The 23450-nt window shown below is 34.9% G+C and overlaps 1 protein-coding gene and 2 long non-coding RNA genes across 4 annotated transcripts; all 3 read right to left on the minus strand.

Moving 5' to 3' along the window:
* Positions 1-1525: 1525 nt before the first annotated feature.
* LOC113764504 lies at positions 1526-4372 on the minus strand. The gene is made up of 2 exons (XR_003467630.1): positions 2622-4372; positions 1526-1899 (listed from the first exon to the last, which is right to left on the minus strand). It is a non-coding gene; the product is annotated as an uncharacterized LOC113764504 (long non-coding RNA).
* Positions 4373-4779: 407 nt separating this feature from the next.
* On the minus strand, positions 4780-7866 carry LOC113764503. The gene is made up of 2 exons (XR_003467629.1): positions 7391-7866; positions 4780-5227 (listed from the first exon to the last, which is right to left on the minus strand). It is a non-coding gene; the product is annotated as an uncharacterized LOC113764503 (long non-coding RNA).
* A 764-nt stretch (positions 7867-8630) lies between these two features.
* Positions 8631-21498, minus strand: LOC113764566 (prolyl 4-hydroxylase 1). 2 transcript variants are annotated; one of them, XM_027308498.1, is made up of 13 exons: positions 21178-21498; positions 20613-20690; positions 20005-20052; positions 18713-18778; positions 17964-18016; positions 15686-15751; positions 14911-14985; positions 12176-12250; positions 11490-11560; positions 11349-11400; positions 11143-11232; positions 9638-9730; positions 8631-8982 (listed from the first exon to the last, which is right to left on the minus strand). In XM_027308498.1, exons 1-13 carry the CDS (start codon positions 21239-21241, stop codon positions 8875-8877), a joined length of 939 nt encoding a protein of 312 aa, XP_027164299.1. In that variant the 5' UTR covers positions 21242-21498; the 3' UTR covers positions 8631-8874. The 2 variants fall into 2 exon arrangements, with proteins under 2 accessions (XP_027164299.1, XP_027164300.1); XM_027308499.1 differs by lacking the exon at positions 20613-20690.
* Positions 21499-23450: the final 1952 nt, after the last annotated feature.

Here is a 23450-nt window from a genome sequence, read left to right on the forward strand (position 1 = left end):
AAGCACGGCTGCACTCTCAAGCTGTTTCATCTTCTCTCACAAAACCATATAGTGACAAAGAAAAGAAAAACCAAGCACCAAGCAAATCCTCTTATCTTTAAGCCAAAAAGGGGGAAAAAAAAAGAGCCAGCCCTAATATGGAAGTTGAATATTCGATTTCTCACATGTTGTGCTCTCTCTCTCTCTCTTTCTCCTGCTCAATCGTTTCGTATATTTCATGGTTTTCAATAAAAAAAATTGAGTGAGTAGCGTCCCAATATGACAGCCCTAATGGACGAAAAATCGAGCGACCAAGGGATGATAAAGCTGAAACAGGGGGTGTTGAGGAATAACTAAACAAAAGTAGCTAATTTATTTGTGGGTTATTTGGCAAATGGTCGGGATTGGCAAATGATTAAACCTTTGAATCTGAATCGAAATTGAATTGATTGAACCAATTGAATCGAGAACTGGATGCTCTTCCAGTATACTCTCCAATCCGAATTTAAAAATATTGAACCTAGCAGCCTTGGCTTCGAGATTTTTATTGGGTTAGCAAACCTATAATACCCAAAAGAGTTTAGAGGTTTCAACTTGATGATCAATAGACATATTTTGATCCTATATATCTATCTTGAAAAAAATATAAGAGCAAAAAGTTACAGCTTGGTAATTGGCCCAAAATTCATCTCCATTATTTTATTTTATTCTATTTTTTAAAACCATACAAATGATTTTGTTATCATTTAATTGAAAGAATTAGAAATAAACATATCAAAAAATATGGTGGTGGAGACTTTATCATTTAGAATATAAATTTATCAATCATTGCTTTTCTTTAGTGTATTTTCAATTTAAACTTGTTTTCTACAACATGAGCACCATTGTCGCTCCTTTTTTATGAAAAGCTTGGAAGAGATTACGATCGAAATCTACTGAGTGATCCTTTTTCCATCGATTTATTCTTCTTCTTTCAAAAACCATTTCTGAGTGATCCTTGCCTAAAGAGCTAAGATCTATGCTTAAACTTTCTACTGAAAATTAAAAATACCACATACTAATGCTTTTAAAAGTTTGGTTTGTTTCTGTGTTGCCTACCTCCTGTCTTCAAATTGATACTTGAGGTGCTTGAATCAAACAATTTTTTTGATCGGCTAAGTCCTTGAAATCAAACAAAAAGGAAATTATTATGGTTCTTTGATAACTTAGGTAATAGAAATTCTCTCTATCAGCCCTGGCATTATACATTGCTGCAATCTGGTAGAATTAATTGGACGACCTTTTTTCTGCAGCATTTGATGGTTTATGCATGTTAACACTAAAAAGCATAAGCAATACGTTTGTGTCTATCAGTCAATGAGTTTTACCCCCAGATAAATTGGATCATATGGTTAGTCTTTAGAGGCATCTACTGACTTCTAAAATTTAATTGATCATATGCTTTTGTTTTGCTCAGGTTTCTGCATGGTGAAGCTAAATCTAACTTCCATTGGCTTCAACCAATAGTTTAGCCTAGCAACTCAAGGATGCTGCAATCCCCTGGATATGAAAGAATCCAAGATGCTTTTAGTAAGCTCCAAAGAGAGCCATCAGTTCAGGTGAAACAATGCACATGTAGTTGTTGTCTGTGCCCTTGTCTAAAATCTCATTCTGCTGATGACTTGGTCATTTCTGCCCTTTTTGTTGTTCTTCTACTCAGAAAATTGATGTATGGTTCTAGATCGTATTTACTGTCAAAAGATATCAGCTGATAATTTGAAAGTTTCCAAAGTCATTTCCACACTAATTGTTCTTTCAGTTATGTCTCTAAAAGGTGCCTACTTAAATTGCAGAACACGGTGGTCTCAATCTCCTGTGACAAAGCTGTTTGGCACGCCATCTTGAACAACAGGGCAGTTCAGGATCTCCGAGGCTCAATCTCTGCAGGTTATACGCAACAAATTTATTTGACAAAATTTTCAAAACATATACGTTTATTCCCCTGCCTCCTCTGTTAAATCACACACAGTCATTTACCTTAGCAATATTTCATCCTACTAGGAATCTTTTAGATAATTTAAACAATTCTAGGATGAAGTTTTATAATTCATACTTGTTCATTGCTTAAAACAAAACTTTCTAGACCGTTTTTGAACTTCTTGTATTGCCTGACAAAGAACAGAGACATGTTAGCTGATGTTTGCATGCACTTGTGGCTTTACAATGACAAACGAGCTGTTAATTTCGTGAAGTTTTTTTTTTATATTGATGATTGTGTTTGAGCCTCATTTTCTAGATAGAACCTTCTGCATTTCTGATTATAAGATCCAATTATCAATTCTCTAGTAAGATTGTCAAGGAACAAAAATGAAGAAACACGAATAGTTCAACTGACTCTTCTTTCAGGCAGTTACCATGTCAAACGAAAGTAACAATATGAAGATTACAGCTTAGCAAACAAAAGACAGACCATGTTTTCTTGGTCTGTTCTTTTGTAGATTGAAGTTTATAGCTTAATTTAATGGCATATATACTGTAGCAGTATTTTTTGTATCATATTCATACATATCTATTATGTGCCTAGACAATTTTCAAGAATGTTTATCGATGCATGTGTAGAACAAAAGACGCAGGCATCTAGTGAAGAAGCAGACATAGCAAACCTTATCTTGCAGTGGATTCTGGGATTTACCAAACCAAAGATTATGGCTGTGATTGAGAAAATTGGATTGATGATGGCTTGAGTTATTTATACCTGGTGACAAGGAAAAACCAACGTCAGAACTCACTGATCTTGTGGAAGAAAAGATTAGATCTTCATTACTTCTTTCAGTTGTTATTCTTCTGATTGTGGTTGTCACGCCAAACAATGGCACCTGATGAAGGCCTTCATCTTTGGACGAATGCATAAACCGGGAGTATGGTCAGTGGTGGCTCTACCATCGAGCCATATAAATTGGCTTCAACGGCTAAAGGTAGGAATGGTTGAATAGTGTACATGCAACAACATATGGACGTCAGTTTGTCAGTTAAGATTAATCTTAGATATAGTCTTTAGTCATTTTAGTTTCCCATCTGATTTCTTTTGTCATTTCTTTCTTGTAGGTTATGTGGATATCATTTTGTTTGGGGGCAAAAGACCTCGATGATCCAATGGTCCTCAAAAAACTTTTCATTTGGTGCACTTTTAGTCCTCCAACCAACTAATAAGTGTTTATATTTGGTTCTCCAACTAATAGATATGTATACTTTTAATCCTTTCGTTCGATTCTCCAGTTGAAGTAGACAGGAAACATGTCAACTACTACTCACAGGACAAACTAAGTGGGTGATTTTGTCAGCACTGCATAGAGACCAACAAAACCCTAAAAATGATAAAACTTAAACCCTGAGCTTCCACCTTCTCCCTGTGTGTCAAATCTTCAGAAAAGCAAAGCAAAGAAAGTAACGATTAAAATGAAATTCAGACTTGCAAATCTATCGTGACGCGGATGGGAACCCAACTCAAAGATGCCCTTCAAAGCAGAGCTAAGACACTGATGTATTTATTTCAGAAAATGATGGTGGAAAAAGAGAGAGAGAGAAAGAAAAGGCTCATCCTTTTGAGTGTAAGCAAGTCTAATATCCATTCTCTGGAATAACCTGTCAATCATGCTCGCTTCTAAACAAAGAAAGAATAGATGTAACGTAAATGCAGCACAAGAAACTTTTCTTGTGTTCATAATTCAACCACAATGCTGCCTTTGTGGAGAAGTAAAACTAAGTACTTTCTAGCCAGGGAAGGAACATTAGCAGTACAAGAATTTGCTGGACTAATTACACTTGCAAATCGATTTTTAGTACGATTGCTATCAGTATATGGCAAGTGTTGGAGAATTTGCTGTACTTAGTTTTCCAGAGAGGAGGATATTCCTCCGAATTGGTGGAAAGTAATGAAATTTTAGTCGAGTTCGTCAATGATGCCATCAAAATCGATGCTGCTAAATTTTTGCCGCAGTTTGCAAGTATAAAGAGCAGAGGTAGTAGAAAGTAGTAGAGAGGAGCTTTGTGTAGTTGAATGAAATTGATTTTTTTTCTTTTTTGGTAAATAAAGATGCATTAAAATAAAGTGAATTCTACGGAATAATAGTTTTAGTTCTTTTTTTTTTTATTGATAGAAGAAATTGATAAGAGGCGGGTGGTATGGACTCATGTGTTTTGATTGAGACTTGTTTGCATAAAGTTATCGTACCACCCCAGTCTCAATCCAAACACACGAGTCCATAGCACCCGTCTCTTATCAATTTCATTCAACTTACTTTTGCAAGATTTAAACGACGTCACCACTGTACTTAACTATTACTCCGTGTTCTATCAAAAAAAAAAAAACTATTACTCCGTAAAATTCACTTTATTTTAATGCATCTTTATTTATCAAAAAAGAAAAAAAATCAATTTCATTCAACTATACAAAACTCCTCTCTACTACTTTCTACTACCTCTGCTCTCTATACTTGCAAACTGCGGCAAAAATTTAGCAGCATCGATTTTGATGGCATCATTGGCGAACTCGACTAAAATTTCATTACTTTCCACCAATTCGGAGGAATATCCTCCTCTCTGGAAAACTAAGTACAGCTCCAATTTTAGGGCTGCAAACAACTTCGTTATTAGCCCACAAGTGCATCTAAAATGTTCTCATGCTGGAGAATTTTAGAAAGCCCTTTTACGTGAACAACTTGAGATGCCATTATTAACCTGATAAAATCAGATCATAGCATATTTTCCTACTTCCATGATTAAAATTTAGAAAAGGAAGAAGGTGCATGTGCTTTGAGAACATGAATTCACTAAAATGTTCTTGTCAATGATATTAACCGCAGAATGCATTTTCCAAGCCCATTATCCTAGAAGAGCATAGAAACTATACATCTTCTGAATCCTGGAACGCCTTGAGAAGTTAATTTGTTGCTATCAAAGACAAGACTGAACTTCAAAAGAGGTATTGAATAAACTAATCACAAGATCTAACAGTAAGAGAACAGCATTGGTGTGTAGTCTACTTATTCCTCCAGGTTATATATCACACTTATCTGAGAACTGTGACGAGCTTCTATCATTGCAGGACCTTGGCTAGCAAGCTTCTGCTTGCGCGAAGAGAATTCTTCTGCCTAAGGAGGAGTGAAGAGTCAGCAGCATATTAGCAAGAAAGGGTCAGTGTATCTGTCCATCCTCAACGTCTAGGAGTTGTGCACATAATAGGAAGCATTCAGGTGGGAAAATGAAGTTTCTGCAAAACAGGTATGTACAATGATCTCCACAAACACGATAGCCATCAATACGTGCATTAATGAAAGAGTGACCTGCAGTCATGGAAAACTGGAGAACCTGATACCACCAAGGAATATTGCTCCAGATATTGAAAAGATAATGTTTATGGCTTATTTAGTGAGCTTATCCAATGAAAGGCAAAGAAAAGATGTTAGAAAGATGCAGATGGAGAACAATCAGGAAGGACAAAACGTTTTTAATTGCCGTTTCATTTGCAGCAAGTAAAATCAATCTCATCAAAAGTAAAGAGGAAGAAGAAAAGAAGGGACCTAGAAAAAAATTGAGATGCAACTGTTACTCTATTAGTCTCAGCGAATTACAATGGTTCAAGGGAAGAAGATCTCACGAAGAACCTTTCAACTAACTTAATTGGAAAGAGCAAGCCACTTAAATTTCATTATAATTTATTCCACTTCTTTCATGCCACTGCTACACAATGAAAGTCATAAAGTGCACAATATTAACCCTAAATCCATGAAAAAACATGTGTGTATTTGGTTTAGTCTAATAACGATTTTCGTAATCATGTGTGTAGGAAAAAACAAATTAAAAGTTGTCTAAAGTTTCTGTTGCAGAAACAGTCAAGGACAAAAAGTAACACTGCTTACCTTGTTGTGGTATTCGAGGTTAATTCCTATTAATTGACAACAATATATTAGTAAAAAAGATTGCATTTTAAAAAATTATAAAAAGGAAGAAACAGAAGAAACCAAAAAGGAAAATTGGAGCCAAATCCAGGACCACCTATGACCTAATCTTTTTGGTAATAGTACATTAATAGATGTTATGAGTTTATCTTGACAATTTTGCTCTTATTATTATTATTATTATTATTTTTTGTAACCCAGAATATGTTCCAACCGGAGTCCTTTGAACCCTAGCCGACACATTAAACTAGAGGGAACGCTGCGGCTCCAAGTACAGTTTTTCTGGACAAGTCACAAGGTATTTAACCGAACAGGTTCGATCTCAAGACCTTTGTATTCCAAGGGACCGCTACTACCACTGGATCAACCCGTGGGGGCAATTTTGCTCTTATTAGGTGGCCCCTTCTGCTGTGTATCAAGATATTAATGGCTGTCAAGTTTGTTTAGATATATCATGCCAGAAATGTCTTAAAAGCAGCTGCATCTCGGAGGAGTTGCATGAGAGGAAAAAACCAAACATATAGAGAATAGAATTTTTGTCTTGTGGGGTAGAAAGTAGAAAATATATGTGATAAAGGAAAGTTGAAGACTTAAGTCTCTGGAATTGAAGTTGAGGTCCAAGGCATGGAATTTCTTGCAGCAATTTATGAATGCTAGTACAATCTTTTGCCTTATAGGGTAGAGGTCATGAAAGACAAGCAAGACCAGAGAGGTGTTATTGGTATGTGGTTAGTTCTTCTTCAAGGCTCTTAAGCCTCCCCACTTCCCTTTCTCCCCATAAGCTTGTTCCCACATCGGTGGTATAAGTATGTGTGTGTAGGATTTAAGGTCCTCAGGATTTATCCAGAAGTCAGCAATTGCCTTTTGGGTAAACCTGTGGAATTGCCTTAGATTCTGTGTGTGTGTTTATTATTTACTGTTGAAAGGTAGAGGTCATGAAAGAGGTTAAAATTAGGAAATGTTATTTGCGCTCCATTTTTTGTTATTTGCAATCCCATCATTTGTTCCATCATATAGTTTAATAAATGAAAACTATACGATTGAAATGATAGTGGAAGTGTAATTAACAAAAATAGGAGTGCAAGCAACATTTCCCTGAAATTATAGTAAAATGTTATAGACCCAAGGCATGGAATTCTTGGTACAATATAAACATAATGGTCGATTGAAATTTTGAGAGTGACGGTTTGAAAACTAGTTCCCAAACAATATAATCACCTTAGAATAATAAAAAAAATTCTAAACTTCAATTCTTAATCTGGCAAAATTTTTCTCTATAGCTAATTCTACTAATTTAGAAAATGAGTTTTTCATCAAAGTAACCATCAAAAATTTATTTTAACCCCAAAGAAAAAACCATCGAAATTTACAAATTTCTAAAACACAATTACGCGATTTAATTCCAAAACTGCAACTGTAACAAAAATAAATAATACAAAAAATATAAGGGCATAATAGGAGTTCCCGATACTAACATTCAATTGAGAGCTCATTCGGGTCAGTGGGTTGGAGGGAGCCCTAATTCCCAGACGGAAGATTTTTTGCTACTTCATCCTCTCTCCACGGAGTTCCCTTGGATTCTATTCGCATTAGATCTCTGTGGTCTCTCTCGTAAGGCCGATCGATGCATCCCTACAAGCAATTGGCGATGTTTACTGTGAATTATCTCATAGGTGTCGCCTGTGGCTCTGGCGCTGTTTTAGCTGGGTCTGCTATACGTCGCGGTTGGGCCAGGAGGATTATGAGCTCGCACAGCACCAGCCGCAGCGAAGGACGAGACACTTCTGGCTGGCTGGCGTCTTCCATGAAATGGGTCTCATATTTCCGTGCTTTGAATGTTAAGGCTATGATTAGCCATTAGATATTAGATGCTACTTATTTCAACCCTATATTTCTTGTTAAAAAAAAAAAATTGAGAGCTCATTTGGTGAACATAGGGTTGTGATCTCCATGTTGCACACATAAATTTTCTTTTCTCCAAATGAGCCCGAAATTTCGTTTGGATTAGTTGTTTTTGGGAATATTTTTAAAAAACTTTGCTGTAGCAGAGTTTTTAGAGTATATTTTGGAATATTTTTAGAAAATATTTTAGGATATTTAAAAGTAGAAGAGTTTTTAGAATATATTTTGAGATATTTTTTAAAATTAAAAAAAAAATTAAACTAATTTTTAGATTACTTGTAGAGTACATTTTAAAAATTTTTATTGTATTTAAAAAATTAATTTTTGAAAAACACTCCGAAAGCAGGAGAACTGGCGAAGGTCCATTTATTTATTTACTTCTTTTGCCTGCGATTGCTTCATTTATGGCCTGTTCACAAAAGCCTCTGAAAGATGTGACCATGTTTAGAGAGAAATTAAAGGAAGGCTATTGGGATGATTAGGTATATCTGATTATTCGGTTGTGTATGGTGTCAGCAGTTCATGCTTCATGAATGCTAGAAACAGAATGGCTAAATTTTGGAGATTTATGTCTTGGTGAGTTGAGATTTTTGATGATCAGTAGCCTGCTTTTCAGTTTTCACCTGTCTTGTTTGGCAATTGATACAATTGGGGAAAATAAATCAAGAAAAGCAAAGCATAAAACAAGGGAAAAACTAACAGGGAAGCACAGCATTTGCAAGACTGTTAAGCATGAAACTTGCAGGCATCTGTGATGCTAACACTACTCTTGATATCAGTACCTTTGATTAGCATTTTGTACCACTAAAATCCTGATTGAAAGATGACTGGATATCATCAGACTTGTATTCATTGAATGAATAAAGAACTTTACAGTGAGGTTTTTCCTATAAGATCAGTTGCCATTTGATGGAATACCTGAATACAAAAATCTCCACTGCTAAACCTGCACTTGAAGCTAAACTCATTTTTATGCTATATATTGAATCATCTTAGTACCTATAAACTCGCGAACAAGTTAAAGTACAGCAGGTGTATTACTACTAGCATAAATGTATCAGTTTGCAACTTTTTCTCGCATCCATTTTGTAGCTGACCATTTCTCTCCTCCCAATACTTCACATCCTCCATGTATGCTATTGGGGTCTGATTCTCCATCAAGCCCCTACAAGAACCAAAAAGAGAAATTGATGAAAGCCACAAGAACTCATCATGCTATCTCTAGTTCATCTAAAGAGTATTGTTTCTTTAAAAGGGCAGAATTAATTTCTGACACATGATGACACAATGAATGCTACAGAGTGCTGCAAAGATTCTGTTGATTTAACTAAAAAAAAAAACTGGTCCGGATCAAAAACCCAGATCCCTAAGACATACAGGAAAATGATCCCAAATGTCATAGAGCTTAAATTGCTGAGCTCAATTTTCCTATTATGAAGGTCTCGCAAAGCACCTAATGCTGCTGAAGCTTCTTTCTGGTCATTGATCGGAAAATTTGTATAGTTCTTAATTCCCAGAACTTAAAATTCAATGCCTAATGAGGCCCCCAAACTGCTGAGGCCCTCAAATACATGCACCCACCAAATGACAGATTCGGTTCTTTCCACTCAAACTACTTCTAGCTAATTCTCTTATCCAAGAAGCAACTATACTGAGAAAAAACTTAAACGTGAGACTCAAACCAAAGCAGGACATCCTGCCCCTACCAGAGAGCTACTTCAAGGAGCAAATTATTACTTTTTGGCAGTCTATTAGTCATTTCATATATAAAGCCAGTCTTTACAGAGGGAATAATGATTAACGATTGGTAGAAAACAAACCATGCTCCAGAAAAGTACAGCGTCTCCTTTAGCAGGTTTTATGCACAAGCCTTTAACCATTTTCCCACCGCAGCTACATTCCCCTGTACCAGCCTGATATCAACAAAAATTACACCCAAAATAAGTAATGTAGTTGAAACTTGAAGAAAACAGGCTAATTGACGGATGGATAAGAGTGGATATGTGGCATATAGATGACCCGTCAAAAGTTCTCAGATAACAATCATAAGTGCTGGAAAGAAGTCATAGAGCAGTCAAAAAGCTCGTAATTGCAGAAGCTTTTTTAATTTTTAAAATTTTTTTTTTTTTGCCTAGTCATTGCAGAATTCATGTCTAATTGACTATTATCTCCTCCAATGTCACCTAAGCTTTTAGGTAAAGCGATAAACTAAAAAAAAAATTATTATTTCATTTTTATATTTGGTTAAGGATAAACTAAAAAAAATTATTATTTCATTTTTATATTGGTTAAGGTAAAGGAATGTACATATTCAAGGTGCCTACAAAACAACAAATGTCCAGAATCAATTTAAACAAGAGCATATACATGGTAGAGGTATAGGGTTAGCAAAACATACAGCAAAATAAAAAAAAAAAATTCATGAACATCACATATTCAAGTATGCATATGTTTGCTCTTCAAGGGCAACAGTACAACCTAAATAGAGAAATTTTGTAGAAAAATGCACTGTAGCAATTTGATGCATGTGAGGTAAAAAGGTGGTTGGAAAATATGCTCATGATAAACATAAAAAATTTTAAAAGAGAACTGCAATCCAAACAACACTGTTTCTTTAATTTTTCTATCTTTAATTTCAAGAATTCTAATCCCATACTTATTGCCATAAATAATCCTGGATTCTTGACATCTTATCTAAACAATGAAAAACCATATTTAAAATATATGAAAATAAGACAATGGGATGCATTAGCATAATTTCTACAGGCCATCCTTCATGTGAAACATTAAAAAAGACAATTGAGGAGACAATAAGGAAATTTTCAGGAATTTTTTTCCTAAACATTGTTCAATGATGACATGACAACACAAGTTTTTTTTTTTTTGGAAGGAAATGACAACACAAGTTTCAGTTTCACCATTAAACCAGTGATGGACAATGGATCTTTCTTTTTCTTGCAGTTCCAACAAGAAAAGCTGATTCTATTTTATTAAATAAAAAGCAGACTTCTAGCGGTTCCAACAACAAAGCTGATTTTGTAAAATAAAATGCTGATTTATCATGCATTTCACAAAACAGATTGATAAATTTGCCTTGTCCAGATGGAATAAGATAATAAAGCATATGGACAGTAAAAAAAAATCATGCTGAACAAGAGCAAATGTGTTCATCGTATATCAAATCCATAAGGTCATAGGAAGAGTTAGATGCTAATATAAAATCTACTCTAAGTAGTTGTTGCAAAAATTTTTGGTGTCAAATACCCAAAAAAATTCAAAAGTTCAAGTTTACAGCAGGCATAATCATAGAGAAGAAAATTGCTACCATAGGAAAGTATGTTTCTCCCCCCTCAACATTGTCACTTAAATACATAAGCATTGTTGCTACTCGCTGACCACCACGCTTCAGATTAAACTGCAGCAAGATGACTACATTCTTAGTACGAAACAATGAAAAAGGCTGACCTCATCTAGTTGGAATAGATGCAACAAAATTATAAAAGCAGTAAATAGAGCAGTTTGAATGCTTACAGTGTCAGAGAAGTAGTCATGATGCGGTTTGTAGAATTGATTCTTTTCATACCTGTGCTGCTGCAAATGTTAGACTCGATGTGGAAACATCAGTGTCTTACTTCGATCTAATATTAAACAAGCCAAAAGCAAAGTACCCACCTTAATACTTGAATGAGCTCCCCATTCTCTACTGGCACTTGTGAATAAACAGATATGCGCTTTTCAATGGCCTGATTGGAAAAGGGGGAAGAATGATCAAGTTTCTGTTCTACAATGACTAATATTACAAAACATTCACTTGTCTAGAGACACTAACAATACAACCTCATCTTTGTTGGTCATATGTACTTTTGTGTTCTCTGACATATCTAAAAAATAAAATCAGAACCTTTAATTTGCTTTCAGACCTAATAATTCAAACACACTGCAAAAAGAAAACCTTGGAATGATTAACCAGAAACCTAATCCAGAGTTTCTTGTATCAAACACCTTATATATCTATGTATTTCTAATTCATGTCTTTACCAAGCATCGATTTTCCAGTTCTAAGGTAAACTTGAGACACTAAGGTATATCTTACTGTTATTGTAACTATCATATCAGAAGCATTATATTCTCTACACACAAATAAAAAGACAATGGATTGCTTAAAGCAATAAGTGGCTCCTACATTAAGAAGTACGGTGCACTTTAAGTCTTTACCAGCTGGAAGGCTATCAATGAAGATACACATAAATCATAAAAGCCCCAAGTGTAACCAAGTTATATATATTTGAGTGATTAGTCTTACAAAAGTAGGTTCAACGATTCAAGACAGATTTGTAATGACTTTCAAATATTCAAACCTGTATCATGGGAAAACTTCTTTCTTCATGGCTCAGAAACATACCAGAGCTAGTCCTCACATTACTCTTGATCCCCTGTAGAAAAAATGCAGTATGACAAACTAAAAGATTCAGAAGTCACTCTAACAAAACAGATAGTGCTCAGTAACTTCTAAAACCACAAAAAAATACTTCCTCTTATATGGATACATTTGTACATATGTATTTGTATATTTGTGTGTGTGTGTGTGTGTAAAACCAGAAAACACTAGTATTGCATACAATTATGGATTCACACATATTTGCTGCATCAGATATGCAAAGGAAATTCTTTAGCTTGAATCAATTGCTAACACCAACTCATTTGAAGACAAAACAGCAGAGAGAACTATGAACATTTGAATTGTGCAGGAATTCCTTTGAGATATCTAAAGCTTCCCTAAACCAAGAGCCCTCAATGGAGGTTGCTAAGGGAAACTCCATTTGTCTGTTGTTGGGGGGCCTGTCAGCTAGAATATTATAACTTACCAAACCTGTTATAGCACAGCATCTAATATGCATCACCAAAAGAGAGAGAGAGAGAGAGAGAGAGAAAGAGAGAGAGACTTACTAAAACTGTAATAACTTATGCAATTAATAGAATACCCCTCTTACACTTCCAAGATTCCTTTCCTCATTTGACTGAATAAAACTCCAATTCTCACACATAAACATATAAAACCAAATGAGATACCCTTTCTATTAGCAGTCTCCATTATGATGGAGCATTCGAACCTTATACTTTTCAACTGATTCAAGTGCTGGCAGCAGCACATTCACTTTGAAAACTTCACTGCATCAGTGCCCATGAAGTCAGATATTTCCCATCCAGAAGTGGAAAAACTGGAAAACCGGTCCACATCCAAGTAAAGTCCAAGTACTAAAAAAGCTTTATTTAGAAAACCATGCCTAGTTAACGAAAACTTTTACGGAAGAAAACCCTACAGCTTACTTTAACATGATTGTAATTCTTTTACTTTTTTCCTTCTTTTCTATTAAGCAAGCCCAAAACAAAATGCTACTGTTATTAGGTGGCTAAAATAAAGACTACCACAGGCATCATGAGAAAGCAATCACTTTGACTTGCTCCAATTTTGAAGACATAAGAACCTGAAAACACTCACTTTGACTAAAATAAAGACTACCACAGGCATCATGAGAAAGCAATCACTTTGACTTGCTTCAATTTTGAAGACATAAGAACTTGAAAACCCTCAATTCTTGATAAATCTTCTTCAGTCTCCTTTAGTGAGTTAGAAGCTATTGGAATTTCCCAATTCTTGATAAATATATTTGAATCTCTTCTTTTTGGGTACTTGGGAGGGTGGAAACCAGTTACATCTGAACTAATCTTGGCGTCGTAGTACCAATCATGTCAAAAGCTAATAAACTCCTAATTGAGTCTGTCGGCCTATCATGGTGCTGTTCCTCTCCTCGCCTCAATTTCAGGCTAAGCTTGGCTAGATGATCTGCACATACATTGCCTTCTCTCCACTGGTGCTGCAGCCTGCATTCCTGTGATCTTAATCTCTTCTAGTCACAAGGAAGCTTCCTTTTCTAAACAATAAAAAAGTCTATATTATGGCGTTCTTCCTTTTCTCTGGCATGAAATTTGTTTTAAGTAATATTGAGAAGCTATAACTTGCCCTGGCAATATCATTGTCTTTTATTCCTTCTTTCAAACTTCATAAGCATAATGTTCTCCATCTCCATAATTATGAAAAAAGAAAAAGTGGGACTATGCTTGAGATATAGACTGCCATAGTTCTCAGGCTTTGATTTCTGTCCAAGAGGACTCCTTAACCTAGGCTGTGGATAGTTTATAATTTGACACTTACGGTGTTTAATTTGAAGCCATTCAACATTCCAAGACTAGACAGGAACATTGCGTAACTGAACTACTTCAAATTCTGGTCATAACATACTTTCTATGCAGCCAAAAAATAGAAGCAAATGCAACATCAACAATGAAAACTCCACATCCTTGGCCACAATAGGTTGTTGCCGATGAAAGGAAGAAAATCAGAAAGGAGAATATTGCTTGAAAGGACCCCATGAAGAATAAAGGCAAGAAGAAAAAATGGAAAACAAAAAATTGTGAGGAAATATGCGACTTCACAGAGAGAACTAATGATGTCAGAGACTAAATGCCTTGGTAGCTATCAGATGACTTTTGCACTGAATCAAAGTTCTGCTCATTGCCAAAAAATCATGAGACATGAAATCTGGTATTTTGTTCATTTATACAAAAGATAAAATACAGAATGTATTAATACTATCACTTATAACCAATTTGCTAGTATCTAGTAGTATATAATTGCACTGGCAGACATTCGTGTTAGGTACACGTATAGCATTATTTGCCAAAAAAAAAGGTAGTACAAACTTTAGCACAAAAATTAGTTGTTCTGAAGGCAAATGACTCCTTAAGCAGCAAATTCTTTTTTAAGTGTAGTAGACCTAGAGAAATGGGGAAGCCAACAATTCTAACTCATAAAGATATCAGATTGCCATAATACTGCTTATGGCAGAAAGCTAAATAGCAAGTGCAAGATCGATGACATCAACCTAGCGGCTTTAACGAGAAGCCTATGAGACTAGATTAGAGCTCTCAAATGAACAGCCAAAAATTTAACCAAAATTTCAACATTAAGTTAATGAAGAAAGAAATTATTGTAAAGCACTACAACAGCATAGGAGATGCATATCCTACAAACCTTTCCCGTTTTTGCATCAACAACAGTAGAAATCTGAAGACGAGGTAGTGCAATAGCCCTAAGATAATCACATTCCTGTACAGGAGCAAGAAATCATTCTTCCCGCGTAGATTCTTTAAAAATTCTAAAGACTTGATTGAACGGAAAAGAATGCAAAAAACTCAGGCAAATAGATCAAACATCAAAAGCCAAAATATACAAAAGGAGCATCATCTATCATAACATCGATCTGTCTATGCATAAGACTCAAATGTTGAAGATCTTTCAAAAAAATTAAAACGCTTACTGACATATCAGGTTTGCAGCTCACACCAATCAATGACAATGCCTAAGTTCTTATTGATGAGACAATTCTTGCAGGCATTTCAAAGGCATAACACTATTCCTATTTCATGACTGATGTCATTGGAAAGCTCAAAAGCACAGATTAAGGACAGCAGTTACGTCCTTCCATCACTATGCAAGTGCAAACAAGTAGCGGTTTTGTATTCAGCACATGCCAAATACCTTTGCACTAATGTAAAAATGCAGATAAACCACAAAGAATGAGAAAAAGTGATAACCATGTTTATGGTGAGAAACGACCTTATGCCATCTTTTATTCATTTTTCCAAATTAGTTTCATTTTAAATGGTCTTTATATGTTTCTGTCACATGTTACTTGCATGTAAGTTTCAAGAGTCATAATCTCTAGTAAGAAATGACATAGAGAGCAATAGGATGGCAATTTAGAGTCAAGATAAAAGAAAATAAAATTAACACTAAGTCACATTACCTCTGGACTTAAGAAGCTGTGAAGCAATATGATTCGTGGTGACCAGCTAACTATTTCAGGTTTGACCTACATCAATGAAAAAAGAGACTTAAATTTCTTATTAGGCAATCTTGGAACAGCTTATTTCAGAAAAGCAAGTATGTTGCACAGCACGTAAAACTTAGCATTTAAGGTTTTAAGGTGTTAGGCTTCCCTTGCTTTCCATAAGAAGGAGAGATGATATGAAAACCTTAAATGATACCTCTAAATAAATCATTTTACTCTTCAAATGCCTTTGCTTAAGTTTAAAGTTCACCAGAAATCATTAGACCACAAGCCCCAGAAAATCCTCAGGTCAAGATTACAAATAGAAATTCCAGTATACCATAATTACCAACATTTAGCTCATAAACTGGACATTCCAGATGGTACACAAGTTTTGTGCAACTGAAAGGTTTGCAAAACAAAGATCAACAACCTATGTGAAAGAGCTTTCTGCTCGTGCACAAGCTATGTCTACTGCCTCAAAGATCATCAAAAACTCTACAAGATATTTCTAATTTTGTGATATATAAATAAAACATTTGAACTTGGGGTGTTTCTGGTGGCAGATTCTGGCAGAGGGGTTCTTGCATCTTTATAGGTCTTCTCAATCTTGAGAATGCACTCAACAAGTGCAACTCCGTTTGAAGTATTGTAGGTGAAAATGAAGTCAACATAAACACAGGACTGTCCAAATCCCACTCCTAAAAATGGATCTAACAAGAGACAATACACAAAGTCATCCAAAAACCAAGGATCCACATGAAACATAATTATATCCAAAACCCAGAAAGCTGAATGAGGAGAATGATTTTTTTTTTCCTCAGTCTGTCTGCAGTGACCATCTGCGTCTGCCATCACTTCAAGTGTGAGATGATTTATTTTCAATCTTTAGAAATGGTGGATAGATAAGGCAATGGTGAAGTGAGGCAGGCTTTATATGCTTGTTTAGCAGCCTTGACTGAGGTTTAGAAAATTCAATTAGTAGAAAATTGAAATCTGACTTCACTCATCTGTTTGAAAGAGCAAGTAAAGAAGTAACTGATGTTGCTTAAGTGGCCTTGTCAAGAACCTATATTCTTTGCAAATTAAGTATGACAAATATAGAATAAATTTGTCACTAGAATCTACAACAGCAATTTGAAACGATATCTGCAACTTCTTTTCCAATACACTCCCAAATGAGAATTCACCCGACCGACGTGTTCCCATTGTAAAGCATGCACTGGAAGAATGCAAAGACCCTCTGGCAGAAAGTGCAACCAAAAACACCCACTTTTAAGAAATCTTCCAGCCCAACATAGACTGAAAGTCTCTGTAGAGGGCTCAACAAAATAATGTTACTCTTTAAACTTCTTGCAAGATGAAATCTTGGAAAACCATGCCTTATCTCTGCCTTGAAAGCTAGACAACTACTAAGCATCATCAAGGAGGGTATCATTCACTCAACCAGATGGGGAAAGAACATGTATAATATATCTTCACCTTAACCACAAGTGATTAGTGTCTCCCCAATCTAGCAAAGGTATATTTCCACACAATGGAAGTTTTAGAAGCAAAATGAAAGAGGAACTGCTAAGTATTCATCCACAATATGCCAGCCAAGTTTCTCTATCCAGAGTCCAGCAAAGATACTAAAATGTCAATGAAAAACCTCTCCTTCATACTCCATGAGCCCTTAGTGGATCCATTTCTCAGTAAATTAGAAGAGAAAGAAAGTACAAAACTTTAGACCCAACTGTAAAATTACCAAATTTCCACCTTCAACTTGCTTAAAGTACAATTTTTTCCCTCTGCCTAGAATGAAATGGTGTCATATTCATCATAAATTCTCATTCAAGAAATTTGGTAAATCAAATCTAAGAAATTTGACTCACATGAGCAAGAAAAAGGTGAAAATACTTTTAAAAAATGGTGGGTAATAGGTTCCACATACAAAGCCCTACCCAATGCGTGTAAACTAAAGTTCCATAAACAAGTATCAAAAAAGTGCAAAGTGCATATGGAAATATAGGATTTTTTTCATAAATGTGCCACATATTATCATGAATTTAAACTTCCGAGGATGCATAACATATAACATCAGACAAAAACCTCAAACCTATATTTTAGTTTTATTTTAACTATTTCAAATTTCAAGCTCTTGCTTGTAAGATCTGCAATTTTGTGGTAATCAAATTTCAAATTAACATGCATGCAGTACAGGGGCAGAGACCAAAATTCGGTTAAGCATATCCAAGAAAAGATTGAAGCATACATATCCAATACGTAAAGTTACAGCTTCTTTGTCATAAGCCCAATGAGAATAACCTGAAATTGGGAGGGGGGGGAGGGAAAAAAAGAGCACTTTTTCATCAAAGCAGGAAATAACAAAATTAAAAGATGAAAGAACAGGTAATCACGTGCACTGGCTTATATCCAACTTCTTCAAGAGCAAAGGTGAAATCCTTTTGCTCATAGTTTGTCACAGGACAACACAAACATAATGAGACACTTATCTCCTGTCATATGGATGTTGTGTAGCAGTAAGTTTATGCATCTTAAGCTCTGTCATTAACGGTTCCATATGGATTGCAGAATTACTGCATTAACCATATTGATAATTGAGATTTCTTCAAGAGCAAAGGTGAAATCCTTTTGCTCATCGTTTGTCAAAGGACAGCGCAAGCATAATGAGACACTTGTCTCCTGTCATATGGATGTTGTGTAGCAGCAAGTTTATGCATGTTAAGCTCTGTCATTAATGGTTCCATATGGATCGCAGAATTACTGCATTAACCATATTGATGGTTGAGATTGTTATGGTTTCATTTTCTTCTTGGGGAGCTGGGGGTTGAGTATAAACATGCTTAAGCAAACTGCGAACTTGTACAATTTCATACTTACTCAATGAAATAAGCAAGAAAAACATATCATATCATGTGCTATTTGGAGAGTTCTATGGGTTGCTGTGCATAACAACATAAAATACCATTTTCAGACTTTATTGGAAAAAAAAGTATGAACCTCTTCCCAGTTGACCACTGCCGCTGTTCCGACCTCCAAGTGTTCTTCTAAAGGAGGATTCAGAACCTATGAAGAAAAGCATAATACCATTGAATGCACATTAATTACAAATCAAGGTTGATAGATGTTACTACCTTAGTTTAATCCACACGCAGAATAGAAGCATTATCCTAAGGAATCTGAGCATTGCATTGTTGCATATATTCTCTAGAAGCACTGGTCAGCTCTTACATACACAATTTACTATTTTACAACACAAATACCAAGCCTAACCTTTTCAAATAGCTTTGGGGAAGTTGAAATAGAACCGTTACTGAATTCATGTTATGTTTTGACTAGCAGTTATTATGAACTTTAAGGATGTGACTTTGCTGACAAATATCAGTCTCTAAAAAGTTGCTAACATCACCAAATTCCAATAAAAGATTATCCAATGCTTTGAATATCAGTTCTTACACTTGGCAAAGTGGTTGTTAATTAAAGTAGCCATCTAGGTGGTTTAAGTGAATTTTAGCTTCAAGACTTATGCAGTCAAGCATAGCCACCACACAGAGTGACAGGCTTTTCTAGGAGTTATAGTTGCGAGGTTCAATATTTGTATAGAAACTGAAGAGGATTCAGAAGGAAACCATTTCTAAATAAAAATAAATAAATGATTTTTATCAGCCGTTAAACTATATGAATGTAAAATAAGACCACACAACAATAACATTCGATGAGTATTAGACACTTGAATCAGAAAAAATAGAACAGAACGAGTGGTTCTCACACATGTTAGTCACATCAAGTATACGGACTTTCCTGAAACAATGACTTAGATCTAGCAGATATTCGTACTTGAAGCTAAAGATTTGGTTTATTCACCTTTGCCTTTTCTTTCAGAAATCAGTCAACTGATGTCATAGTTAAAGTGACAAGTATGCTGCATCTCAAAATCCATGTCTTAATTTGGATGGTAGCTTGTTAACTATTTCATCTCATCACTTCTATTTGGGGTAAGCAGAAAAGTTAAGAGTACGTGTGAAAATCTTTGAAGCAAAAGGACCATTTGCAAAGAACAATAGATGAACAAACCACCAGAAGGAACCTACGTTTTCACACCATTTAGCAGTAAATGTATAATTCTCATAGTTTTGCCAAAAAAGATGATAAAATTAAGACAACGAAGTTAGAAAAGAAATATGTGATGAGGCAGTTAACAATAGGTCAAGATATAAAATCATGCTGTAAACAAACCAATTCAAAAGAATGCCTTGATATTAAAATGCTTGAAAGAGCATCAAAAAATGTACCATATGAATCTTCCAACTTTCGAATAAATGACAACTGTAATAGCGCACCTGCACAATTAATTATTGAACATCATTATTACACCTTAGCAAAACATTACCAAAAAAAAAACCAATCCTTACAAAACAACCATGTACATTTTCTAATCTCTTATTGAAATCTACATATAAGCACAATAAGTAAACACCAAAATAATAATAATAATAATAAATTGCCAAGTCATCAACCTCACAACTGGCTTAGTTCAGACTTATGTCCTATCCAAAAGGTCATCATTTTTATCATTTTAAAGAATGTTGATATACAATTAACAACTTCACAAGATTTCCATCCAACCCAAAAGCTCAACAAATTGATCATTTCAAAGTAGGCTGATATATAGTCCATATCCCAATGATCAAATTGGGAAGAAATCTCTAAAATATTGGGCAAGTGATTAAACATGGGGTACTCAATACATATAAATTCAACACATTTTCCAATTTTTCTGGGATTATGTTTATGTTAGTTCACATCCAAAATTGCATACCAAAAGCATATCACTCCTATTAAACAGTAAAAAAATTTGGAATCTTTAAGATCATCACACGGTTCACAAGTGTAAATTTACCTGTATTTCTAACTAATGATCCAGTCAAAAATTTCATTCCACAACTCCTAAAGAATTGTCCAGATAGTTTAGAGGAATCTGCAAAATAAAAGGCCACCAGTTCTTATTTCTTGTTTTTCATCTAACATTCCAATGTCAGGCTCCATTTGTACTTCTAACTATTAAAAAAAGAAAAGTCCCTTCTATAATGTTTCAGTGTAACAACTCCGTTATGGTAAAATTTTCAGTCATTCCTGTCCTTGATTGTAAACTAACAGAATTAGATAGAGAACAAAAATCCCATTTTCACATCTGCTCCTGTAATCTCCATTTCAAAAATTAGTATCTCTAGATCAAATCTGAATCTCAACAATTCCCATAACATTGCCAGCATTCAAATGTAGAATCCCCATTTCAACAATGCCTATGCCAATTAGATCAAGATGCTTAATAGAACTCTTATTCCAATGCATCTTTCTTTCTCTTTTATATAATTTAAATTCACAAATATATATAGGTAAAGCATGAACAAAAAAAAAAGAGAAAAACGAATTATCTCTGGAAGAAATGTATTAGGATTGGATACCGATAATCATTCCGGCAGTGACAAATGTGAGGAGCCCAAAAACAATCTTCATCGCTGATGCCATAATTCTCTCTCACACACAAGACACAGTTGGTGAGTGAGTGTGTACGAGGAAACGGGAAATCTAAATCTATGAATAGAAATAGGGATAGATTTGTTCGTTTGTTAGGGACTTTTGTCTGAAACCGATAACCGAATTTTAAGGACAACGAAAAAGGATTTGTTACCGTGTTTGTTTCTTTTTCTACTAGCGAAGCTAGTTCGGATCGAAAGAAATGAAGAAGAGAAAAGAAAGTTTAGACTTAATTGCTTTGAATTATCACAGTTACCCATTGGACTTTCACACCTCACACCTTGACTGGGAAAGGCAATGGGTGCCAGTGCAGCGTCAAAGGGTGGCAACAGGGGCGGGTGCCCGAGCTTATAGAAATGGAGCGGGTCGGGGTAACATACACTTGCTTCATCCCAGCATATAAAATATATATATATATATAAATTTATAGATGTATATATAATACATATATATACACACAGATTATCCCGTGTGAGCAGGGGCGGATTTAAAGCGGGGCCCCTTAAATTCTTATAATACTTCTATAATTTTGACATAATTTTAAAGGTACCTCCAAAATTTTTTTAGAAAAATTGTGAAAGAATAGGTCACAAAATTTATATCATTCACTTTCCTCCTCTAGTCCCCATTTTCCCTCAACAGGGCCAAGTACCAATTATATCAGTTATTACTTTTGGTCCCCACTCTCCAAGTTCCCTTTACTCCTGTGGTCCTCCATTTCACTTCACAACCCACGGCTCCTCTTCTTCCACACCCAACTAACTACTCTTTCTTTTTATCACTTCATCCAATTATCATTAATCATTTATTTCATTTGTCCCCACTTCCTAATTTCCCTTTCCTCCTCTGGCTCTTGGTTGTCCCCACTCCCCAACATACGAGAGCCACTTTTGGTTGTGGCTTTTACTTCCACAACCGAAGTTTGTTACTCTTTCTCTTGATCACTTTGTTCGATTTAGAAATTGCATCAGAATCAATTGATCTTCTGGGACCTGGATCCGCCACTAATTTGCAACTCTTTTCACCAATTTTGGAAGACCATCAAAATCAGGTTCTAAACAATTACTTCTTATTATTATTATTTTAAATTTGTTTGCAAATATATTTCTAGAGCATGAGACTATTACTGTTTTAGAGAAATTTGAAAATTGATTAGTTAATGTAATAACTAATAAATGGGTTATTTGATAAATATTTTAACTTGTGAAATGGTGATTTTATGGATTTATAATTTATTTTTTATTTTCCTTGATTAGTTTCTTATATGGAGTTAACGTAATGATGAATAGAGGGCCATTTGACATATATTTTAACTTTTAAATTATTCTTGTATGGATCCTTTTGTCTAATTAACTTGATTAGGTTCATATGTTGTGATTAATGATTTGATATAGTAATGAATAAATAAGTCATTTAATAAATAACTTTAACTTGTAAAATAGTTCTTGGATAGATTTTATTGTACATTTAATATTTTAATTGGATTAGTATCTTATATATTGATTTTAATTTCTTTAGCTATGGAGAGATATTTCAAGAGGAAATCAATGGAAAAAGAGTCATCTAATAAAGAAGAAGCCAAGGATAACGAAAGTGCAAAAAATGACAATAAAAGAAGTTACTTGGGGAAGTTGAAAATGAGAAAGTTGTAAACCGTTATCAAAATATGAAAACTCGTCGTGAACAATTGTAAATAGTTTAGATTGTTTTTGAAATAAAATTATTATTCCACTAATAATTTTGAGTTTATCTTTTTATGTTTTTCATGTAATATACATATCATTTGCACTTGTTGGTGAATTTATTTTTTTTTTTGCTTAAAAATTAGAAAAAGAGTGGATAAAAATTTTAGTGTTAGTTTTGCCCCCACTAAGATTTTTTTCTGGCTCCGCCCTTGCGTGTGAGAGGCATATTGATCAAATTGTCCCATCTTGTGCAGTCATTTAAAATACAATCTCGATATTTGCCTCTCAAATATATGTAAAATAGGGTAGGTTGATTTCTCCCTCTGCAGAGGATAACAAATTGTGTATATATAATAAACATAAAACAGGATGAGTAGATTGTTAAATATGATAAGTTGATTTATTTCCCGCGAGAGAAACGGGAGCGGGGTCGGAGTGGGAGATGGGACTGGAGACGAGGGGAGTTATTTAACAACGGGGCTGGTCCCCCGGCTCAATGCCACCTTTAGTAGCAA

This window comes from Coffea eugenioides, chromosome 3 (genome assembly GCF_003713205.1).
Source record: "Coffea eugenioides isolate CCC68of chromosome 3, Ceug_1.0, whole genome shotgun sequence".
NCBI classification, from domain to species: Eukaryota; Viridiplantae; Streptophyta; class Magnoliopsida; order Gentianales; family Rubiaceae; genus Coffea; species Coffea eugenioides.

What these genes read in the sequence shown, in the direction of transcription:
- LOC113764566 (XM_027308498.1), bottom strand. Translation starts at nt 21,241, where the DNA reads ATGGCATCAGCGATGAAGATTGTTTTTGGGCTCCTCACATTTGTCACT. An exon ending in AAAGTTGGAAGATTCATATG is followed by an intron (nt 18,779 to 20,004) that starts GTACATTTTTTG and finishes TTTTCTTCATAG; the next exon opens with GTTCTGAATCCTCCTTTAGA. An exon ending in GAAGTTTTCCCATGATACAG is followed by an intron (nt 11,561 to 12,175) that starts GTTTGAATATTT and finishes TTTTCCAATCAG; the next exon opens with GCCATTGAAAAGCGCATATC.